This window comes from Scyliorhinus canicula, chromosome 10 (genome assembly GCF_902713615.1).
Source record: "Scyliorhinus canicula chromosome 10, sScyCan1.1, whole genome shotgun sequence".
NCBI classification, from domain to species: domain Eukaryota; kingdom Metazoa; phylum Chordata; class Chondrichthyes; order Carcharhiniformes; family Scyliorhinidae; genus Scyliorhinus; species Scyliorhinus canicula.
In genome coordinates, this window is record NC_052155.1 from 51,250,877 (window position 1) to 51,267,422 (window position 16,546).

Genomic DNA, 16,546 nt, shown 5'->3' on the forward strand with positions numbered 1-16,546 from the left:
GCTAAGGTTTGTGAGAAATGACAGCAGTTTGGGAGACATAGTTTGGAATAATTGTGGAAATCAGTGGCTGCACATCAGAGTGTGTGTAAAAGCCTTTCAGACAAAGGAAACCTGAAGGGAGAGGTGTAAAACCCGAAAGCGAGGAAAGCAAAACATTGATGGAAGCAGCGGAGCGAAAGCATAATTCAAAAGAAAGGTAGCTCACGGTATACAAATCATAGAACATAGAACATAGAACAGTACAGCACAGAACAGGCCCTTCGGCCCTCAATGTTGTGCCGAGCCATGATCACCCTACTCAAACCCACGTATCCACCCTATACCCGTAACCCAACAACCCCCCCCCTTAACCTTACTTTTTTATTAGGACACTACGGGCAATTTAGCATGGCCAATCCACCTAACCTGCACATCTTTGGACTGTGGGAGGAAACCGGAGCACCCGGAGGAAACCCACGCACACAGGGGGAGGACGTGCAGACTCCACACAGACAGTGACCCAGCCGGGAATCGAACCTGGGACCCTGGAGCTGTGAAGCATTTATGCTAACCACCATGCTACCCTGCTGCCCCACATCTGGGGGGATTTTGAGCAGAAACGCACAGACATTCACTGCAGTTCAGAGAAGAGTGTGACTTACCACAGTCATCTTGTGTGTTAATGGGACCATTGTACCTTAAGATGTACTTTGTAATCCATGTTAATCTTAAAATCTGTGTGTAATTGTTACAGTACTCCTTTACTCCCCTATTACTTTATCAAAATCCAACTTTTCATGTTTAAATAAATGCTTTTTTCTTATTGTTAAAACTAATTAGCAGTCCTGTGACTCTGTTCCTCTACCTTTTATTAAAAAAAGTAAATGTTACGGTTTATTGAGCCAGGGTTCTAGTCTGGAATCTTCCCGTCCAGTTATATCATCAACTGGGATCGTAACAACACTTTTGCTCACACTCTCGGTCCACGTGTGACAAAGATATTCTGCTAGTAACATTAAGTAAGGAATTCCAGGATTTTAACCCAGGAACAAAGCTGGAATGACAATATTCTGCCAGGTCAGGATAGTTTTTCAATTGGGAAGGGACCTGGTTATTGGAAGGTGGTATTCACTCTAAGAGTACCTGCTACTCTTTTCAATCCTGATGGCAGTGGTCACGGGTTTGAAACGTGCTGTAAAATAAGCCTTGGTGGCTCTCTACAACGCACCCTGCCGATTGGTGGAGTGAGTGAATGTTTAAGATGACGGATCGCTAATGCTATTCCCGTACTAGCCTCCCCGGACAGGCGCCGGAATATGGTGACTAGGGGCTTTTCACAGTAACTTCATTGAAACCTACTCGTGACAATAAGCGATTTTCATTTTTCATTTATTGGTCAAGTGGACTCTTATCCTGGATGATGGCAGTTTCTTGAGTATTATTGCAGCTGCACCCACCCAGACCACAAGACATAGGAGCAGAATTTGGCCACTCGGCCCATTGAGTCTGCTCCGCCATTCAACCATGGCTGATATTTTCTGATCCCCATTCTCCTGCCTTCTTCCCATAAACCCTGATCCCATTATTAATCAAGAACCTATCTATCTCTGTCTTAAAGACACTCAGTGATTTGGCCTCCACAGCCTTCTGCGGCAAAGTGTTTCACAGATCCACCACCCTCTGGCTGAAGAAATTCCTCATCTCTGTTTTAAAGGATCGTCCCTTTAGTCTGAGATGGTGTCCTCTGGTTCTAGTTTCTCCTACAAGTGGAAACATCCTCTCCACGTCCACTCTATCCAGGCCTCGCAGTATCCTGTAAGTTTCAATAAGATCCCCTCCTCATCCTTCTAAACTCCAACATGTACAAGCCCAGAGTCCTCAACCGTTCCTCATAAGACAAGTTCTTCATTCCAGGGATAATTTTTGTGAACCTCCTCTGGATCCTTTCCAAGGCCAGCACATCCTTCCTTAGATACAGGGCCCAAAACTGCTCACATTATTCCAAATGGAGTCTGACCAGAGCCTTATACAGCCTCAGAAGTACATCCCTGGACTTGTATTCTAGCCCTCTTGAAACGAATGCTAACATTGCATTTGCTTTCTTAACTGCTGACTGAACCTGCACATTGAACATAGAACATAGAACATAGAACGATACAGCGCAGTACAGGCCCTTCGGCCCTCGATGTTGCACCGACATGGAAAAATCTAAAGGCCATCTAACCTACACTATGCCCTTATCATCCATATGCTTATCCAATAAATTTTTAAATGCCCTCAATGTTGGCGAGTTCACTACTGTTGCAGGTAGGGCATTCCACGGCCTCACCACTCTTTGCGTAAAAAACCCACCTCTGACCTCTGTCCTATATCTATTACCCCTCAATTTAAGGCTATGTCCCCTCGTGCTAGCCACCTCCATCCGCGGGAGAAGGCTCTCGCTGTCCACCCTATCTAACCCTCTGATCATTGTGTATGCCTCTATTAAGTCACCTCTTAACCTTCTTCTCTCTAACGAAAACAACCTCAAGTCCATCAGCCTTTCCTCATAAGATTTTCCCTCCAACCAGGCAACATCCTGGTAAATCTCCTCTGCACCCGTTCCAAAGCTTCCACGTCCTTCCTATAATGAGGCGACCAGAACTGTACGCAATACTCCAAATGCGGCCGTACTAAAGTTTTGTACAACTGCAACATGACCTCATGGCTCCGGAACTCAATCCCTCTACCAATAAAGGCCAACACACCATAGGCCTTCTTCACAACCCTATCAACCTGGGTGGCAACTTTCAGGGATCTATGTACATGGACACTGAGATCCCTCTGCTCATCCACACTACCAAGAATTTTACCATTAGCCAAATATTCCGCATTCCTGTTATTCTTTCCAAAGTGAATCACCTCACACTTCTCCACATTAAACTCCATTTGCCACCTCTCAGCCCAGCTCTGCAGCTTATCTATGTCCCTCTGTAACCTGCAACATCCTTCTGTACTGTCTACAACTCCACCGACTTTAGTGTCGTCTGCAAATTTACTCACCCATCCTTCTGCGCCCTCCTCTAGGTCATTTATAAAAATGACAAACAGCAACGGCCCCAGAACAGATCCTTGTGGTACGCCACTCGTAACTGAACTCCATTCTGAACATTTCCCATCAACTACCACTCTCTGTCTTCTTTCAACTAGCCAATTTCTGATCCACATCTCTAAATCACCCTCAATCCCCAGCCTCCGTATTTTCTGCAATAGCCGACCGTGGGGAACCTTATCAAACGCTTTACTGAAATCCATATACACCACATCAACTGCTCTACCCTTGTCTACCTGTTCAGTCACGTTCTCAAAGAACTCGATAAGGTTTGTGAGGCATGACCTACCCTTCACAAAACCATGCCGACTGTCCCTAATCATATTATTCCTATCTAGATGATTATAAATCGTATCTTTTATAATCCTCTCCAAGACTTTACCCACCACAGACGTTAGGCTCACCGGCCTATAGTTACCGGGGTTATCTCTACTCCCCTTCTTGAACAAAGGGACCACATTTGCTATCCTCCAGTCCTCTGGCACTATTCCTGTAGCCAATGATGACCTAAAAATCAAAGCCAAAGGCTCAGCAATCTCTTCCCTGGCTTCCCAGAGAATCCTAGGATAAATCCCATCCGGCCCCGGGGACTTATCTATTTTCACCTTGTCCAGAATTGCCAACACTTCTTCCCTACGCACCTCAATGCCATCTATTCTAATAGCCTGGGTGTCAGCATTCTCCTCCACAATATTATCTTTTTCCTGAGTGAATACTGACGAAAAGTATTCATTTAGTACCACATTCATTAACCTTAAGAGAATTGTGAACAACAACTCCCAAGTCCCTTTGTGCTTCTGATTTCCTAAGCATTTCCCCATTTAGAAAATAGTCTATGCCTAAATTCCTCCTTCCAAAGTGCATAACCTTCACTTTTCCACATTGTATTTCATTTGCCACTTTATAGCCCACTCTCCTAGCTTGTCCCAGTCCTTCTGCAGCCCCCTTGCTTCCTCAATGCTACCTGTCCCTCTATAGATCTTTGTATCATTCGCAAGCTTAGCAACAGTGCCTTCAATACCTTCTTCCAGATCATTACTTTATATTGTGAAAAATTGTGGTCCCAGCACAGACCCCTGAGGCACACCACTAGTCACCGGCTGCCATCCTGAATAAGACCCCTTTATCCCATCCTCTGCCTTCTGCCAGTTAGCCAATTCTCTATCCATGCCAGGATCTTACCCTTAACACCATGGGCTTTAAACTTGTTTAACAGTCTCCTGTGTGGCACCTTGTCAAACGCCTTCTGGAAATCTAAATAAATCACGTCCTCTGGTTCTCCTTTGTCTAACTTCCGTGTTACCTCCTCAACGAACTCTAACAGATTTGTCAGACACGACCTGCCTTTGACAAAGTCGTGCTGACTCAGTCCTGTTTTACCATGCACTTCCAAGTACTTCATGATCTCATCTTTAATAACTGACTCTAAAATCTTACCAATGATCGAAGTCAGGTTAACCGGCCTGTAATTTCCCGTCTTCTGCCTCTCTCCCTTCTTAAATAATGGTATTACATTAGCCACTTTCTCGTCCCCTGAGACCCTTCCTGCCTCCAGTGATTCCTGAAAGGTGATCACCAATGCCTCCACAATTTCCTCAGCTGTCTCTTTTAGGACCCTGGGCTGTAGCCCATCAAGACAAGGCAGTATTCCATCATATTCCGGACTGGTGAGGAAATTGACTCTATTTAACTGATGTGCATCTATATTGCGAATTGGGCAATCTGACGTTAGTTACATCCTGCATTTGGGCAATACATGCAAACGTGCAAAGTGTTTACTGCAACTGAAGGTACAAGATGTTTCCACAAAAACCACATTCTCAAAGTCTGGTTGCTGACTTGTCTTTTGAGTGCAAAAATATTGAATGACATCAAAAGGAACCTGCTCATTATAGTCTGGCTAATTAGCCATCTCATCATAACCCCCTGCCAACCCCTACCCTGGCCTGAAGGAACAGAAAAACATAACTGATTGTCAAGTTACTGCCTGAATCCTGGTTGGGGAGGGGCTCAGGAAAGAGACATTTGCAGATGACAAAGTTCACCAAGATCTGTCATAACCATTTGTCAAAAGAGCTGTGTTCTTTTGTAACTAAAAAAAACAGCCTTTTTTCCTTCTCCAGTCTTTTGTTTTCACTGATCCATGCAGTTGTTATCTTATTTCAGCATTCCGTTCTCTAACATTTAAAAAAAAATAAAAGAACAAAGAACAATACAGCACAGGAACAGGCCCTTAGGCCCTCCAAGCCTGTACTGGTCATGGTACCAACCTTTGCCAAAACCCTCAGAACTTCCTTGTGCTGTATCCCTCTATAACCATCCTATCCATGTGTTTGTCAAGATGCCTTTTGAACGCTTTTAATGTATCTGCTTCCACAACCGCCCCTGGCAACGCGTTCCAGACACTCACCACCCTCTGCATAAAAAACCTGCCTCACACATCTCCTCTAAACCTTGCCACCACGGACCTTAAACCTATGACCCCTGGTGACTGACCCCTCTACCCTGGGAAAGAATGTATGTCCATCCACCTTATCCATGCCCCTCATAATCATGTAGACCTCTATCAGGTCACTCCTCAACTTCTATCTTTCTAATGAAAACAGTCCAAGTCTATTCAGCCTCTCCACATAGCTAACACCCTCCAGACCAGGTAACATTTAGTAAACGTCCATTGCACCCTCTCCAAAGCCTCCACATCCTCTGGTTGTGTGGCAACCAGAATTGTGCGCAATATTCCAAGTGCAGCCTTACCAAGGTTCTATACAACTGTAGAATGACATGCCAGTTTTTAGACTCAATGCCCCGTCCAATGAAGGCAAGCATGCCGTATGCTTTCTTGACTACCTTATCCACTTGTGTTGCCACCTTCAAAGATCTGTGGACATGCACACCCAGATTTCTCTGACTTTCTATATTCCCAAGAGTTTTGCCATTTACAGTATATTTCCCCTCTATGTTAGACCTAACAAAATACATTACCTCACATTTGTCCGAATTAAACTCCATTTGCCATTTCTCTGACAAGTCTCCAACCTATCTATGTCCTGCTGTATCTTCTGACAATCCTCAACACTATCTGCCACTCCACCAACCTTGGTGTCATCCACGAACTTACTAATCAGACCAGCTACATTTTCCTCCAAATCGTTTATGTACACTACAAACAACAGAGGCCCCAGCACAGATCCCTGTGAAACACCACTAGTCCACAACCTTCCATTCAAAAAAGACCCTTCTACTGTAGCCTTTGCCTTCTGTGACCAAGCCAATTCTGTATCCTTCTTACTACCTCACCTCTGATCCCATGTGACTTCACCTTTTGTACCAGTCTGCCACGAGGCACCTTGTCAAAGGCTTTACCAAAGGGATAGGATTTCTGAGCATCTGGAAAGACACTGCTTGATTAGGAATAGTCAGCACAGATTTGGGAGGGGTAGGTCTTGCCTTACAAGTCTTATTGAATTCTTTGAGGAAGTGACCAAGCACGTGGATGAAGGTAAAGCAGTGGATGTAGTTTACAAATGGATTTAGTAAGGCATTGATAGGTTTCCCCATGGTAGACTTATGCAGAAAGTAAGGAGGTATGGAATAGTGGGAAATTTGGCCAGTTGGATAATGAACTGGCTAACCGATAGAAGTCAGAGAGTGGTGGTGGATGGCAAATATTCAGCCTGGAGCCCAGTTACCAGTGGCGTACCGCAGGGATCAGTTCTGGGTCCTCTGCTGTTTGTAACTTTCATTAATGACTTGGATGAGGGAGTTGAAGGGTGGGTCAGTAAATTTGCAGACGATACAAAATTGGTGGAGTTGTGGATAGTGAGGAGGGCTGTTGTCAGCTGCAAAGAGACATAGATAGGATGCAGAGCTGGGCTGGGAAGTGGCAGATGGAGTTTAACCCTGAAAAGTGTGAGGTGTCAATATTTGTCCATTTTGGAAGGACAAATATGAATGTGGAATACAGGGTTAACGGTAGGGTTCTTGGCAATGTGGAGGAGCAGAGAGATCTTGGGGTCTATGTTCATAGATCTTTTAAATTGCCACTCAAGTGGATAGAGCTGTGAAGAAGGCCTATGGTGTGCTAGCGTTCATTAGCAGAGGGATTGAATTTAAGAGCCGTGAGGTGATGATGCAGCTGTACAAAACCTTGGTAAGGCCACACTTGGAGTACTGTGTGCAGTTCTGGTCGCCTCATTTTAGGAAGGATGTGGAAGCTTTGGAAAAGTGCAAAAGAGATTTACCAGGTTGTTGCCTGGAATGGAGAGTAAGTCTTAAGAGGAAAGGTTGAGGGTGCTAGGCCTTTTCTCATTAGAACGGAGAAGGATGAGGGGTGACTTGATGGAGGTTTATAAGATGATCAGAGGAATAGATAGAGTAGACAGTCAGAGACTTTTACCCCGGGTGGAACAAACCATTACAAGGGGACATAAATTTAAGGTGAATGGTGGAAATTATAGGGGGATGTCAGAGGTAGGTTCTTTACCCAGAGAGTAGTGGGGGAATGGAATGCACTGCCTGTGGAAGTAGTTGAGTCGGAAACATTAGGGACCTTCAAGCGACTGTTGGATAGGTACATGGATTAGGGGTAGAATAATGGAGTGTAGATTAATTTGTTCTTAATCTAGGACAAAAGTTCGGCACAACATCGTGGGGCCGAAGGGCCTGTTCTGTGCTGTATTTTTCTAATGTTCTATGTTCCATGTAAACAACATCCACTGCCCACCCATCATCAATCATCTTTGTCACCATCCTCAAAAAACTCGATCAAGTTAGTGAGGCATGACCTCCTTCATGTTTCCAAATGGGTATAAATCGTGTCCCTGTTCCGGAGCGAGTATTTTCCCAGTTATCTGCTGGGAATGTATCTTGGCTGGGATTCTGTTGAAGGGATATCAACTTGTGACTGCTGTCCAGTTTCATGACCTTTGGAAATGTTTGCTAAAATTCATCTATGATCTTCTAGATTCCCAGTGCACAGGCACTTACCCTCTCCTGGCAATCACCACAGTTTCCCCTCTTCTCCCTCTTGTCTGTTTCCCTGTTCTTCTCTTCCAGCATTTTCAGTTTTTCCTTTTTCTTGGATACAGGTTGGATACACAGTATAGAACATACAGTGCAGCGGAGGCCATTTGGCCCATCGAGTCTGCACCAACCCACTTAAGCCCTCACTTCCACCCTATACCCGTAACCCAATAATCCCTCCTAACCTTTTTGGGACACTAAGGGCAATTTACCATGGCCAATCCACCTAACAAGCATGTCTTGGGACTGTGGGAGGAAACTGGAGCACCCGAGGAAACCCATGCAGATACGGGGGGTGGGGGGGGAGCGTGAAGACCTCCGCACAGACAATGGCCCAGCGGGGAATCGAACCTGGGATCCTGGAGCTGTGAAGCCACAGTGCTGGCCACTGTGGCTATTGTGCTGCCCGTATCTGCCCCATCACCCATTTCCATGTCAGATACAGCTAGGCACACAATAAAACTCTCTCTCCACTATTTCATCAACCATATCCCAGGGCATTAGTTACAGAGGGGTTGAATTTCCACATGTTTCCACCAGTTATGAGTGCAAACTCAGTGGAACCAGCCACTGGATCAGGGAATTTAAATATAAGTGAATTGCACTGAAAGCCATTTTCACTCAGGTTTTTTGTAATCCTTTATGCTGATTACCAGATTTAGATTCTGCCCACAAACAGGTCTAATTGTGAGATTCCACCAATGAATGTTCCGGAAGGCTCATTATCTTCCATGCATATCCACTCGCGAGCATTTTTCCTTCCCATCAGAAATATTTAGCAAAACCTAACCAGTGGTACAACAAAGAAACGATCAAATTTTTCAGTATAACTTCAGTGATTTAAATTGGATCATTCACAAGTGGAGAACTGGACACTTAAAAAAAATTGCTAATAGTTAGCAGACCCGTCTCAGTTCTGTTCATGGAATTGCACCTGGTTACCACTTACATGCATAAGAATTACAATGCATTCTGTGATGCTGTGCCCCAATTGAGCATTAATGGTTAGGCAAATGTAATTTTAGAGCACACTCGAATGAATCAAGATTGGAAACTCTATCCAATAGGACTTACTATAGGCTCTCCACATGTAGTTTTGCTCTAAACGTTACATCTCAGCTGATGACTGTCCAAAGTATCCATCAATCCAGATGTAAATCATCCTTGGTTAGATTCCAGTCTGTAATTCATTCATACTGCTGTAAGAATGCTCTCGAATGTGTCCGTCATCAGGCCTATTTTCTTTTTACACAGAAATTTAGAAAATATTGAAGCAAAAGTCACTCCGACCTTCATCCCAGAGGTTGTTAACCTGCTGGGCTGTGTCACTTCTGAGGTAAGACTTTTTTCACTCCCTGTGACTTAAGTTGGACACATAAATCACCTGGAGAACATTCTGTGAATTTTCTCCCATAACCAAAAAAGATTCAAAAGGGAAGATCATGCTTGCCAACCTTATTGAATTTAAAAAGAAGTAACAGGGTAGAAAAAGGTAATACAGTAGACCAAGCAATTACCTGCGAATGCTGAGATCTGAAACAAAGAGAAAATGCTGGAAAATCTCAGCAAGTCTGGCAGCATCTGTAGGTAGAGAGAAAGAGCTAACCTTTTAGAGTCTGATGGACTCTTTGTCAAAGTTAAACAGACAGAGAAAGTGGGAAATATTGATACTGTGGAGTGAGAATGAAAGATGAGTCATAGCCACAGAAACCCAGGGAAACCGGGTGCTGATGGCCACAGAAACCAAGGGGAAAGAGTGCTAACGGCAGTCCCCAGAGAGGAACAAAAGATGTGAAAAGTCAACAGCAGGGAAACTAACATCAGAGATGAACTATAGATGTGGCTCATCTCATAAACGGTTCATCTTTCATTCTCCTCCATAGCATAAATATTTCCCACTTTCTCTGTCTGTTAGCTTTGACAAAGAGTCATCGGACTTGAAATGTTAGCTCTTTCCTCTCCCTACAGATGCTGCCAGACTGCTGAGATTTCCCAGCATTTTCTCTTCGTAATATAGTAGACGTTATGTCTTTTCAAGAGGCCTTTGATAAGGTACAGCGTTTTACTCATGATCAGAACATGTGGATTCAGGGGACAGATAACAAATAAGATACAAGCTGAAAGAAACCGAGAGTTAAAAAGATAAACAAAAAGAAACCGAGAGTTAAAAGATAAATTGTCATTTGGCAGTACAGAACTTAGTGATTGCTGAAATTAGGAGATATGCCGTCCAAGAATTTTGTTTTGCATTCATCAGGACAGATCACAGATTACTAACAGTAAAGGGAACAACAATTTATTCTGCATGAGAAGACAGTGCTAATTGGTCGAGGCATTGCAATGCAGAATGTAGCAGGGAACAGTTAACTGCCAAGCTATTGTTCAAATTCAAACCAGGCAGGTTGACTCTGATTGGTTAAGACATTGCCATGGGGAATTAGATGTGATTAGGTAACTGGGCAACACTTGCTAAACAATCCTAATTTTGCTAAGAATTGCACCTCAAACCAATTTAAGATTATCAGTCGGGCTTGCAGCATGGCTCACTTGCATATGCTAGAAGTCGTATGTGTTCACACACAGAGCCCAGCCCTTTGCTGACAGAGGAGCATGCTGATGCAATGCACCTTTTCAATTGAACAGATGCTTTGAAGATAGCCATTCCCTGGTTCATTCCCCACGGTAATGTCTTGACCATTAGAATCAGTCTGCCTGGTTTAAATTTGAACATAACTTGGAATAACTGTTCCGATGCTGCATTCTCCATGGCAACACTTCTACCAATCAAAATACACTTGCAGCCAATCAGCACTTTCTTCTCAATGCGGGATAAATTTTGTTCCTTTATTGTTGATAATCTTAAGATCTGTCTTGATAAGTACAAGACAAAATGCTAAGACAATATGAGCTGGATACTCCAATTGCCAACACCGAAATCGCATTCGGTGATTGGCCACAGAATCCCTTTTGATGCAGAAAGCCAGGGCGGCGCCTGTTTTTGGATGCTCCACCCCCGGAAAAACGGCATCATCAGTTGAGTACGCTGCACGCCATTAGCACGGCCTCAGGCCGTCAACCTGAAGGCCCTCTCCAGATGCTCCGCCCCCATGGGCCGACATCCCGATGGCGTGGATCACTGTGGTCTGAGGTTTTGGCAACCTCGCGTGGCGGTTGCAGACTGTGTCCAGCACTGGGGGGGGGGGGCCATTCCAAGGCTGGGGGGGCTTCAGCGGGGGCAGGGGGGACTGGTTGGGGGTGGTGTGGGGTTGGCAAGGGGCATTACAGGGGGGCACAATCTGGCAGGTTAGGTGCACGCACGGCCGCCGCTATGTTGCACATGTGACCGCTGCAGGTCGCCGCCATGCACATGCGTGCCCACAGACCCGGCAATTCTCCGTCCCCATCTGCAGGGAAAGCCGGGGGTTTTACGTGGCACAGCTGCTAGTCCCCCGCGGGGGCGGCAGCAACCTTTGGGTCGTAATACAGACACATGCTCCAGACATAGCCTCAAAATCGCAGAATCCAGCCCTGTGTCTCTTTTTCAGAAATACTCAAGTTAAAGGTTGCTAACGTAGATTGGTAAAAGCCAGGAAGTAATGTTGCACAATGTTCGGTGATGTGACCACCGTTGTTCATAATTTATGTAAACAATTTGTACTTGGGAATTGGAAGTACAATTTGGAAATTTGCAGATAACTCCAAATTCAGGGGTATAGTTTTTTTTTTTATAAATGTTTTTATTCAGTTTTCGTATTTTATATTGAACAAATTACAAATTGTTAGGAGAGAGAAAAAAAAAAACAAACAAAAACAAACACGCAAAAATTAACACACATATTTACAGGTAAGCATCTTCGTAGTAGTAACTGCGCCCCCCCCCCCCCCCCTCCCCCCCTCAACATGTTTATTTAGCTTGGTTTTGGGCCTTAGCTAGCCATCGAACCCCCGTAACGAACCTGTAGCCCCCCCCCCCCCCCCCTCCGCTACCTTCCCCCGACTATTCTTCCTCTTGTACATTGGCCACAAATAGGTCCCGGAACAGTCGCATGAATGGCTCCCACGTTCTGTGGAAGCCGTCGTCCGACCCTCGGATGGCAAATTTGATTTTCTCCATTTGGAGAGATTCCGAGAGGTCGGACAGCCAGTCCGCAGCTCTGGGCGGTGCTGCTGACCGCCAGCCAAACAGGATTCTACGGCGGGCGATCAGGGAGGCAAAGGCAAGGGCATCCGCCCTCCTCCCCAGGAATAGATCTGGCTGTTCTGAAACCCCGAAGACCGCCACTATCGGGCATGGCTCCACCCTCACTCCCACCACTTTGGACATTACCTCGAAGAAGGCTGTCCAGTACTCCACGAGTCTGGGGCAGGACCAGAACATGTGGGCGTGGTTGGCCGGGCCTCTTTGGCACCGTTCACATCTGTCTTCCACCTCCGGGAAGAACCTACTCATACGGGTTGGGTATAGTTAATAAAGAGGAAGACTGCAACAAAATACAGGAAGATGTTAATAAACTTGCATAATGGATATGCAATTGCAAAATGAGCTTCAGGTTTAGCACAATGGGCTAAATAGCTGGTTTGAAATGCAGAACAATGCCAGCGCGGGTTCAATTCCTGTACCGGCCTCTCCGAAAAGGCGGCAGAATTTGGCGACTAGGGGCTTTTCACAGTAACTTCATTGAAGCCTACTTGTGACAATAAGTGATTTTTATTATTATTAATAAATAGATATGTGCAAGGTTTCATTTCATTTTCAATAGGAAAGTTAATTAATCATCCATGTATGCTCTGCCCAAAGGCAGGTCCTTTGCATGTTACTTGCTGATGCTTTGCCCTGAGCTGTTTTTTTTTTTGACAGTTTTGTTAATGGTGGTTTGTTAGTTTCTTCCACTCCCAGAGGCAGGGCAAGGAGACAGGCACCAAAGTCTTCCTCAGCCAGAATCAACCCTGTGCTATTGGCATTCTTCTGATCCACATCTAGCCAACTGGGAATAGAATTGAAAAGCAGAAACGTTATATTAAACTTGTTTATAATCTTGGCCAGAGTGTATTTGGAAGATTGTGAACATTCCTGGTCTCCATATTTTAGTGATGTAGGGCGAGATTCCAATGCTAAAATAAATGCTAAGTGTGGGTTAAACCAGTGAGAAACTCCCCAGGACCCCAGAAAATTGCTAAGTGTCATTGAATAGCGGTGGGGAACTCGCCAGCAGAGCCGGCGGGAAACTCGCTCAAAACCCCACCACAAATTAACTTAGAAATGTTTTGGCGGGCAGCACGGTGGTGCAATGGTTAGCACTGCTGCATCACGGCGCCAAGGTCCCAGGGTTGACCACAGCTCTGGGTCATTGTCCGTGTGGAGTTTGCACACTCTCCCCGTGTTTACGTGGGTTTCACCCACGCAATCCAAAGAGTGCAGGTTAGGTGGATTGGCCACGCTAAATTGCACCTTAATTAGAAAAAATGAATTGGGTACTCTAAATTTAAAAAACAAAGAAATATTTTGGGAGAACCGTGCCCATAAGAGGCAGTGGAAAAGGTGAAAATCAGATTTAATGGAATTATACCATGAGCTGATGTAGTTATCAAGAAACATTTTCCCCAATGACCTGATGGAGATTATGAAAGGGTTTGAAACGGTATGTTGTTTTCACTTCAGGCGAGACAATGATTAGAGACCATTGGTGGAATTGTTCCAGTTTGTTCTCCTATGTGCTGGGCCAGGCGGAAAGCGTGATGTGCAGCATGCCGACTGTATAGTTGGCTTTTCTTGTTATTTTGTCCAGCGAATGCAGGGGCAAAATCCCAAGCTCTCAATATAAGATAATCAGTAAGAAATCTAATAGGGAGCTCAGGAGAAACTTATTACCCAGAGAGTGGTTAGAATGTGGAATTCATGACCACAAGGGATAGCTGATGTGAATAACACACAAAGAAGAAAGGAACAGAAAGATCCGTTGGTGGGGGGAGATGAATAAGGCTGAGAGAAGGCTAATTGAAGCATGCACACCAGGATCTGTTGGGCTAAATAGCCACCTTCACTGTGATTACTATTTAATGTGTATAATTGGCATAGAGTAGACAGAATTTTATTTGTATATCTAACCATGATGTGTCATGAGTGTTTGATGGGGCCATGTTAAGAGAGGCTTACTCTATGCCTTACCTATTGCAGTATCTTCCCTAAAAATATTTGGATATTCTATTCCTAACACTGACATTCCCACCTTGGTGCAACACGATGAAAGAAATAGGCTAGAAGTGATATTTAAATGTATGTGTATTGTGCTGTAATTAATTGTTTCCTACTGACAACAGTTATTTCCTTTTATTTTGTGTTCATTTCTAGTTAAAGAAGGGACCACAGGAGAAGGCTTTACCAGAGAGCTCAAAAGTCGAGCAGTTAATAATGTATGCACTGCACCTGTGTGAATGCCTCTTCGATCCATATCAAATCTGGAGGCGGCACTTGAAAGGGTGAGTGTACATGATCAGTACACGACTATTATTTAATAGATACACCGCACTTATTGTTGAGTACATGAGCCTAAGGGCCAACTTCTCTCAAGCTCTCCTCACTTAGCTCCTTACTTTCAGCATTCCCTAAACCTGAGCAAATTCAGAAAACTGTAGGCTAAGTCCACCTCCACCCCCCTTCCCCACACTTTTCCTGCGCACCCTTGTTCTCACTTAATTCCCTGTGCCCCAATGAATACTCTTGAAGATCCTTGTCTCCCATTTCATCCACTGTTCTTGGAAATTTTTCTTCACCTAATCTAGGCGTAGCTCCTTTAATTTATCCTTGGAATCTGGGCATCAAGATTGGTATTTGTTGGCCTTCACTTGTTGCCTCAAACTAAGAGTCAACAACTTGGGTAGGGGATTAGAATTACAAATACTTAAAAAGGACCTATTCAAAGTCATTGAGTTTACTGATAACTGCTTTTTAAAAATAAATTTAAAGTACCAAATTAATTTTTTCCAATTAAGGGACAATTTAGCGTGGCCAATCCACCTACCATGCGCATCTTTGGGTTGTGGGGGCGAAACCCACGCAAACATGGGGAGAATGTGCAAACTCCACACGGTCAGCGACCCAGAGCCGAGATCGAACCTGGGATCCCGGCGCTGTGAAGCAGCAATGCTAACCACTGCGTCACCGTGCTGCCCTGATAACTGCTTTTTAATATCAAGAAATAGTTGAATGGATTCTAATTTTCAAAGCCTTATGTTGGAATTTGAGCTCCATTCTTCGGATCATTAGCCCAAACTACTGGATTGTCATTGCATTTAACATAACTACTGCACTGTACTACCTTTACCAATAAAATCTGTGCTGGTTATAATTTATTGATTCATACTTTTCCAAGTGCCGATAATCTTCTCTTGGAATAATTTGACTAAAGGTTTCCCCACCATCGACATTCGCCCGATAGGCCTGTAATTCATGGATTTATTTCCCTCTCCTTTCTTTAAACTGGATGGTAATGTTTGTAATCCTTCAGGCCTCTGGCACTCTCCCATATCTGATGAGGATTGGAAAATTGTAGCTCGACGATCCACACTTTCCAAGCTTACTTCCTTAATCCCATCTGGAATGGGTGGATTTTCTACAATGACCAGTGTCAACGTTTTAGTTACTTTCTTTTACTATTTCTGTTCTATCCATTTTCATTGCCTGCACATTTACTGTGACAAATGCAGTATGCGCCTCATTACTGAAGACAGGTGCAAAGTACTGATGTTACACTCTGTCTCCATGAGAAATTCCCTTTAGCCTCTAAATGGCCTCACCCATTGATTATCCTTTTACTATTTATAATAGAGTTTCGGGTTCCCTTTTTATGCTGTCGTATGGTCGAAGAATAATTGTCTACCAGGACAGCAGGAAAACTTTGCTCTTCTTTGCTTGAACAATATAGTACATGGGACGTGGGCATCACTGGCTAGGCCAGCACTTTGTTGCCCATCCCCACCTGAGTGGGTATATGGGGGCCTTTGCTTTATCTAATATCCGAAAAGAACCTGGAAAAGATGAAAAGTCTTTTTCATCAAAAAGAAATGGCCCAGAACTGGGATCGAACCTCGGACCTTTGGTGCCGTGAGGCAGCAGTGCTAACCATTGCGCAACCGTGCTGCCCGCCAAAACATTTCTAAGTTAATTTGTGGTGGGTTTTTCAGGGAGTTTCCCGCTGACTCTACTGGTGAGATCCCCACCGCTATTCAATGACACTTAGTCATTTTTTGGGTCCTGGGGAGTTTCTCACCGGTTTAGCTTTCAAGTGTTAGCCTTCATTGAGTACTGTAGTGCTTCGATGGAGATTTATGACTGGAAAATATTGATTCACAGCATTACTGTTGGACTAATGTCTTCATCAGAAAAAGGTCAAGTGTCACTCAGTTGCATCAAACCAGAGACGCTCGATAAATATTGACTTTGCTAATGATACCTAC

At 44.3% G+C, this 16,546-nt stretch overlaps 1 protein-coding gene across 1 annotated transcript in view; it reads left to right on the plus strand.

Annotated features, from left to right (window-relative positions):
- Nucleotides 1-16,546, plus strand: part of nbeal2 (neurobeachin-like 2) — a 333,597-nt gene that overhangs the window by 137,685 nt on the left and 179,366 nt on the right. Inside the window, exons 4-6 of the mRNA XM_038808910.1 lie at nt 9,347-9,414; nt 10,800-10,807; nt 14,451-14,569. Of these exons, the coding sequence (XP_038664838.1) occupies nt 9,347-9,414; nt 10,800-10,807; nt 14,451-14,569 (195 nt within the window). The remainder of the gene's footprint in view (nt 1-9,346; nt 9,415-10,799; nt 10,808-14,450; nt 14,570-16,546) is intronic.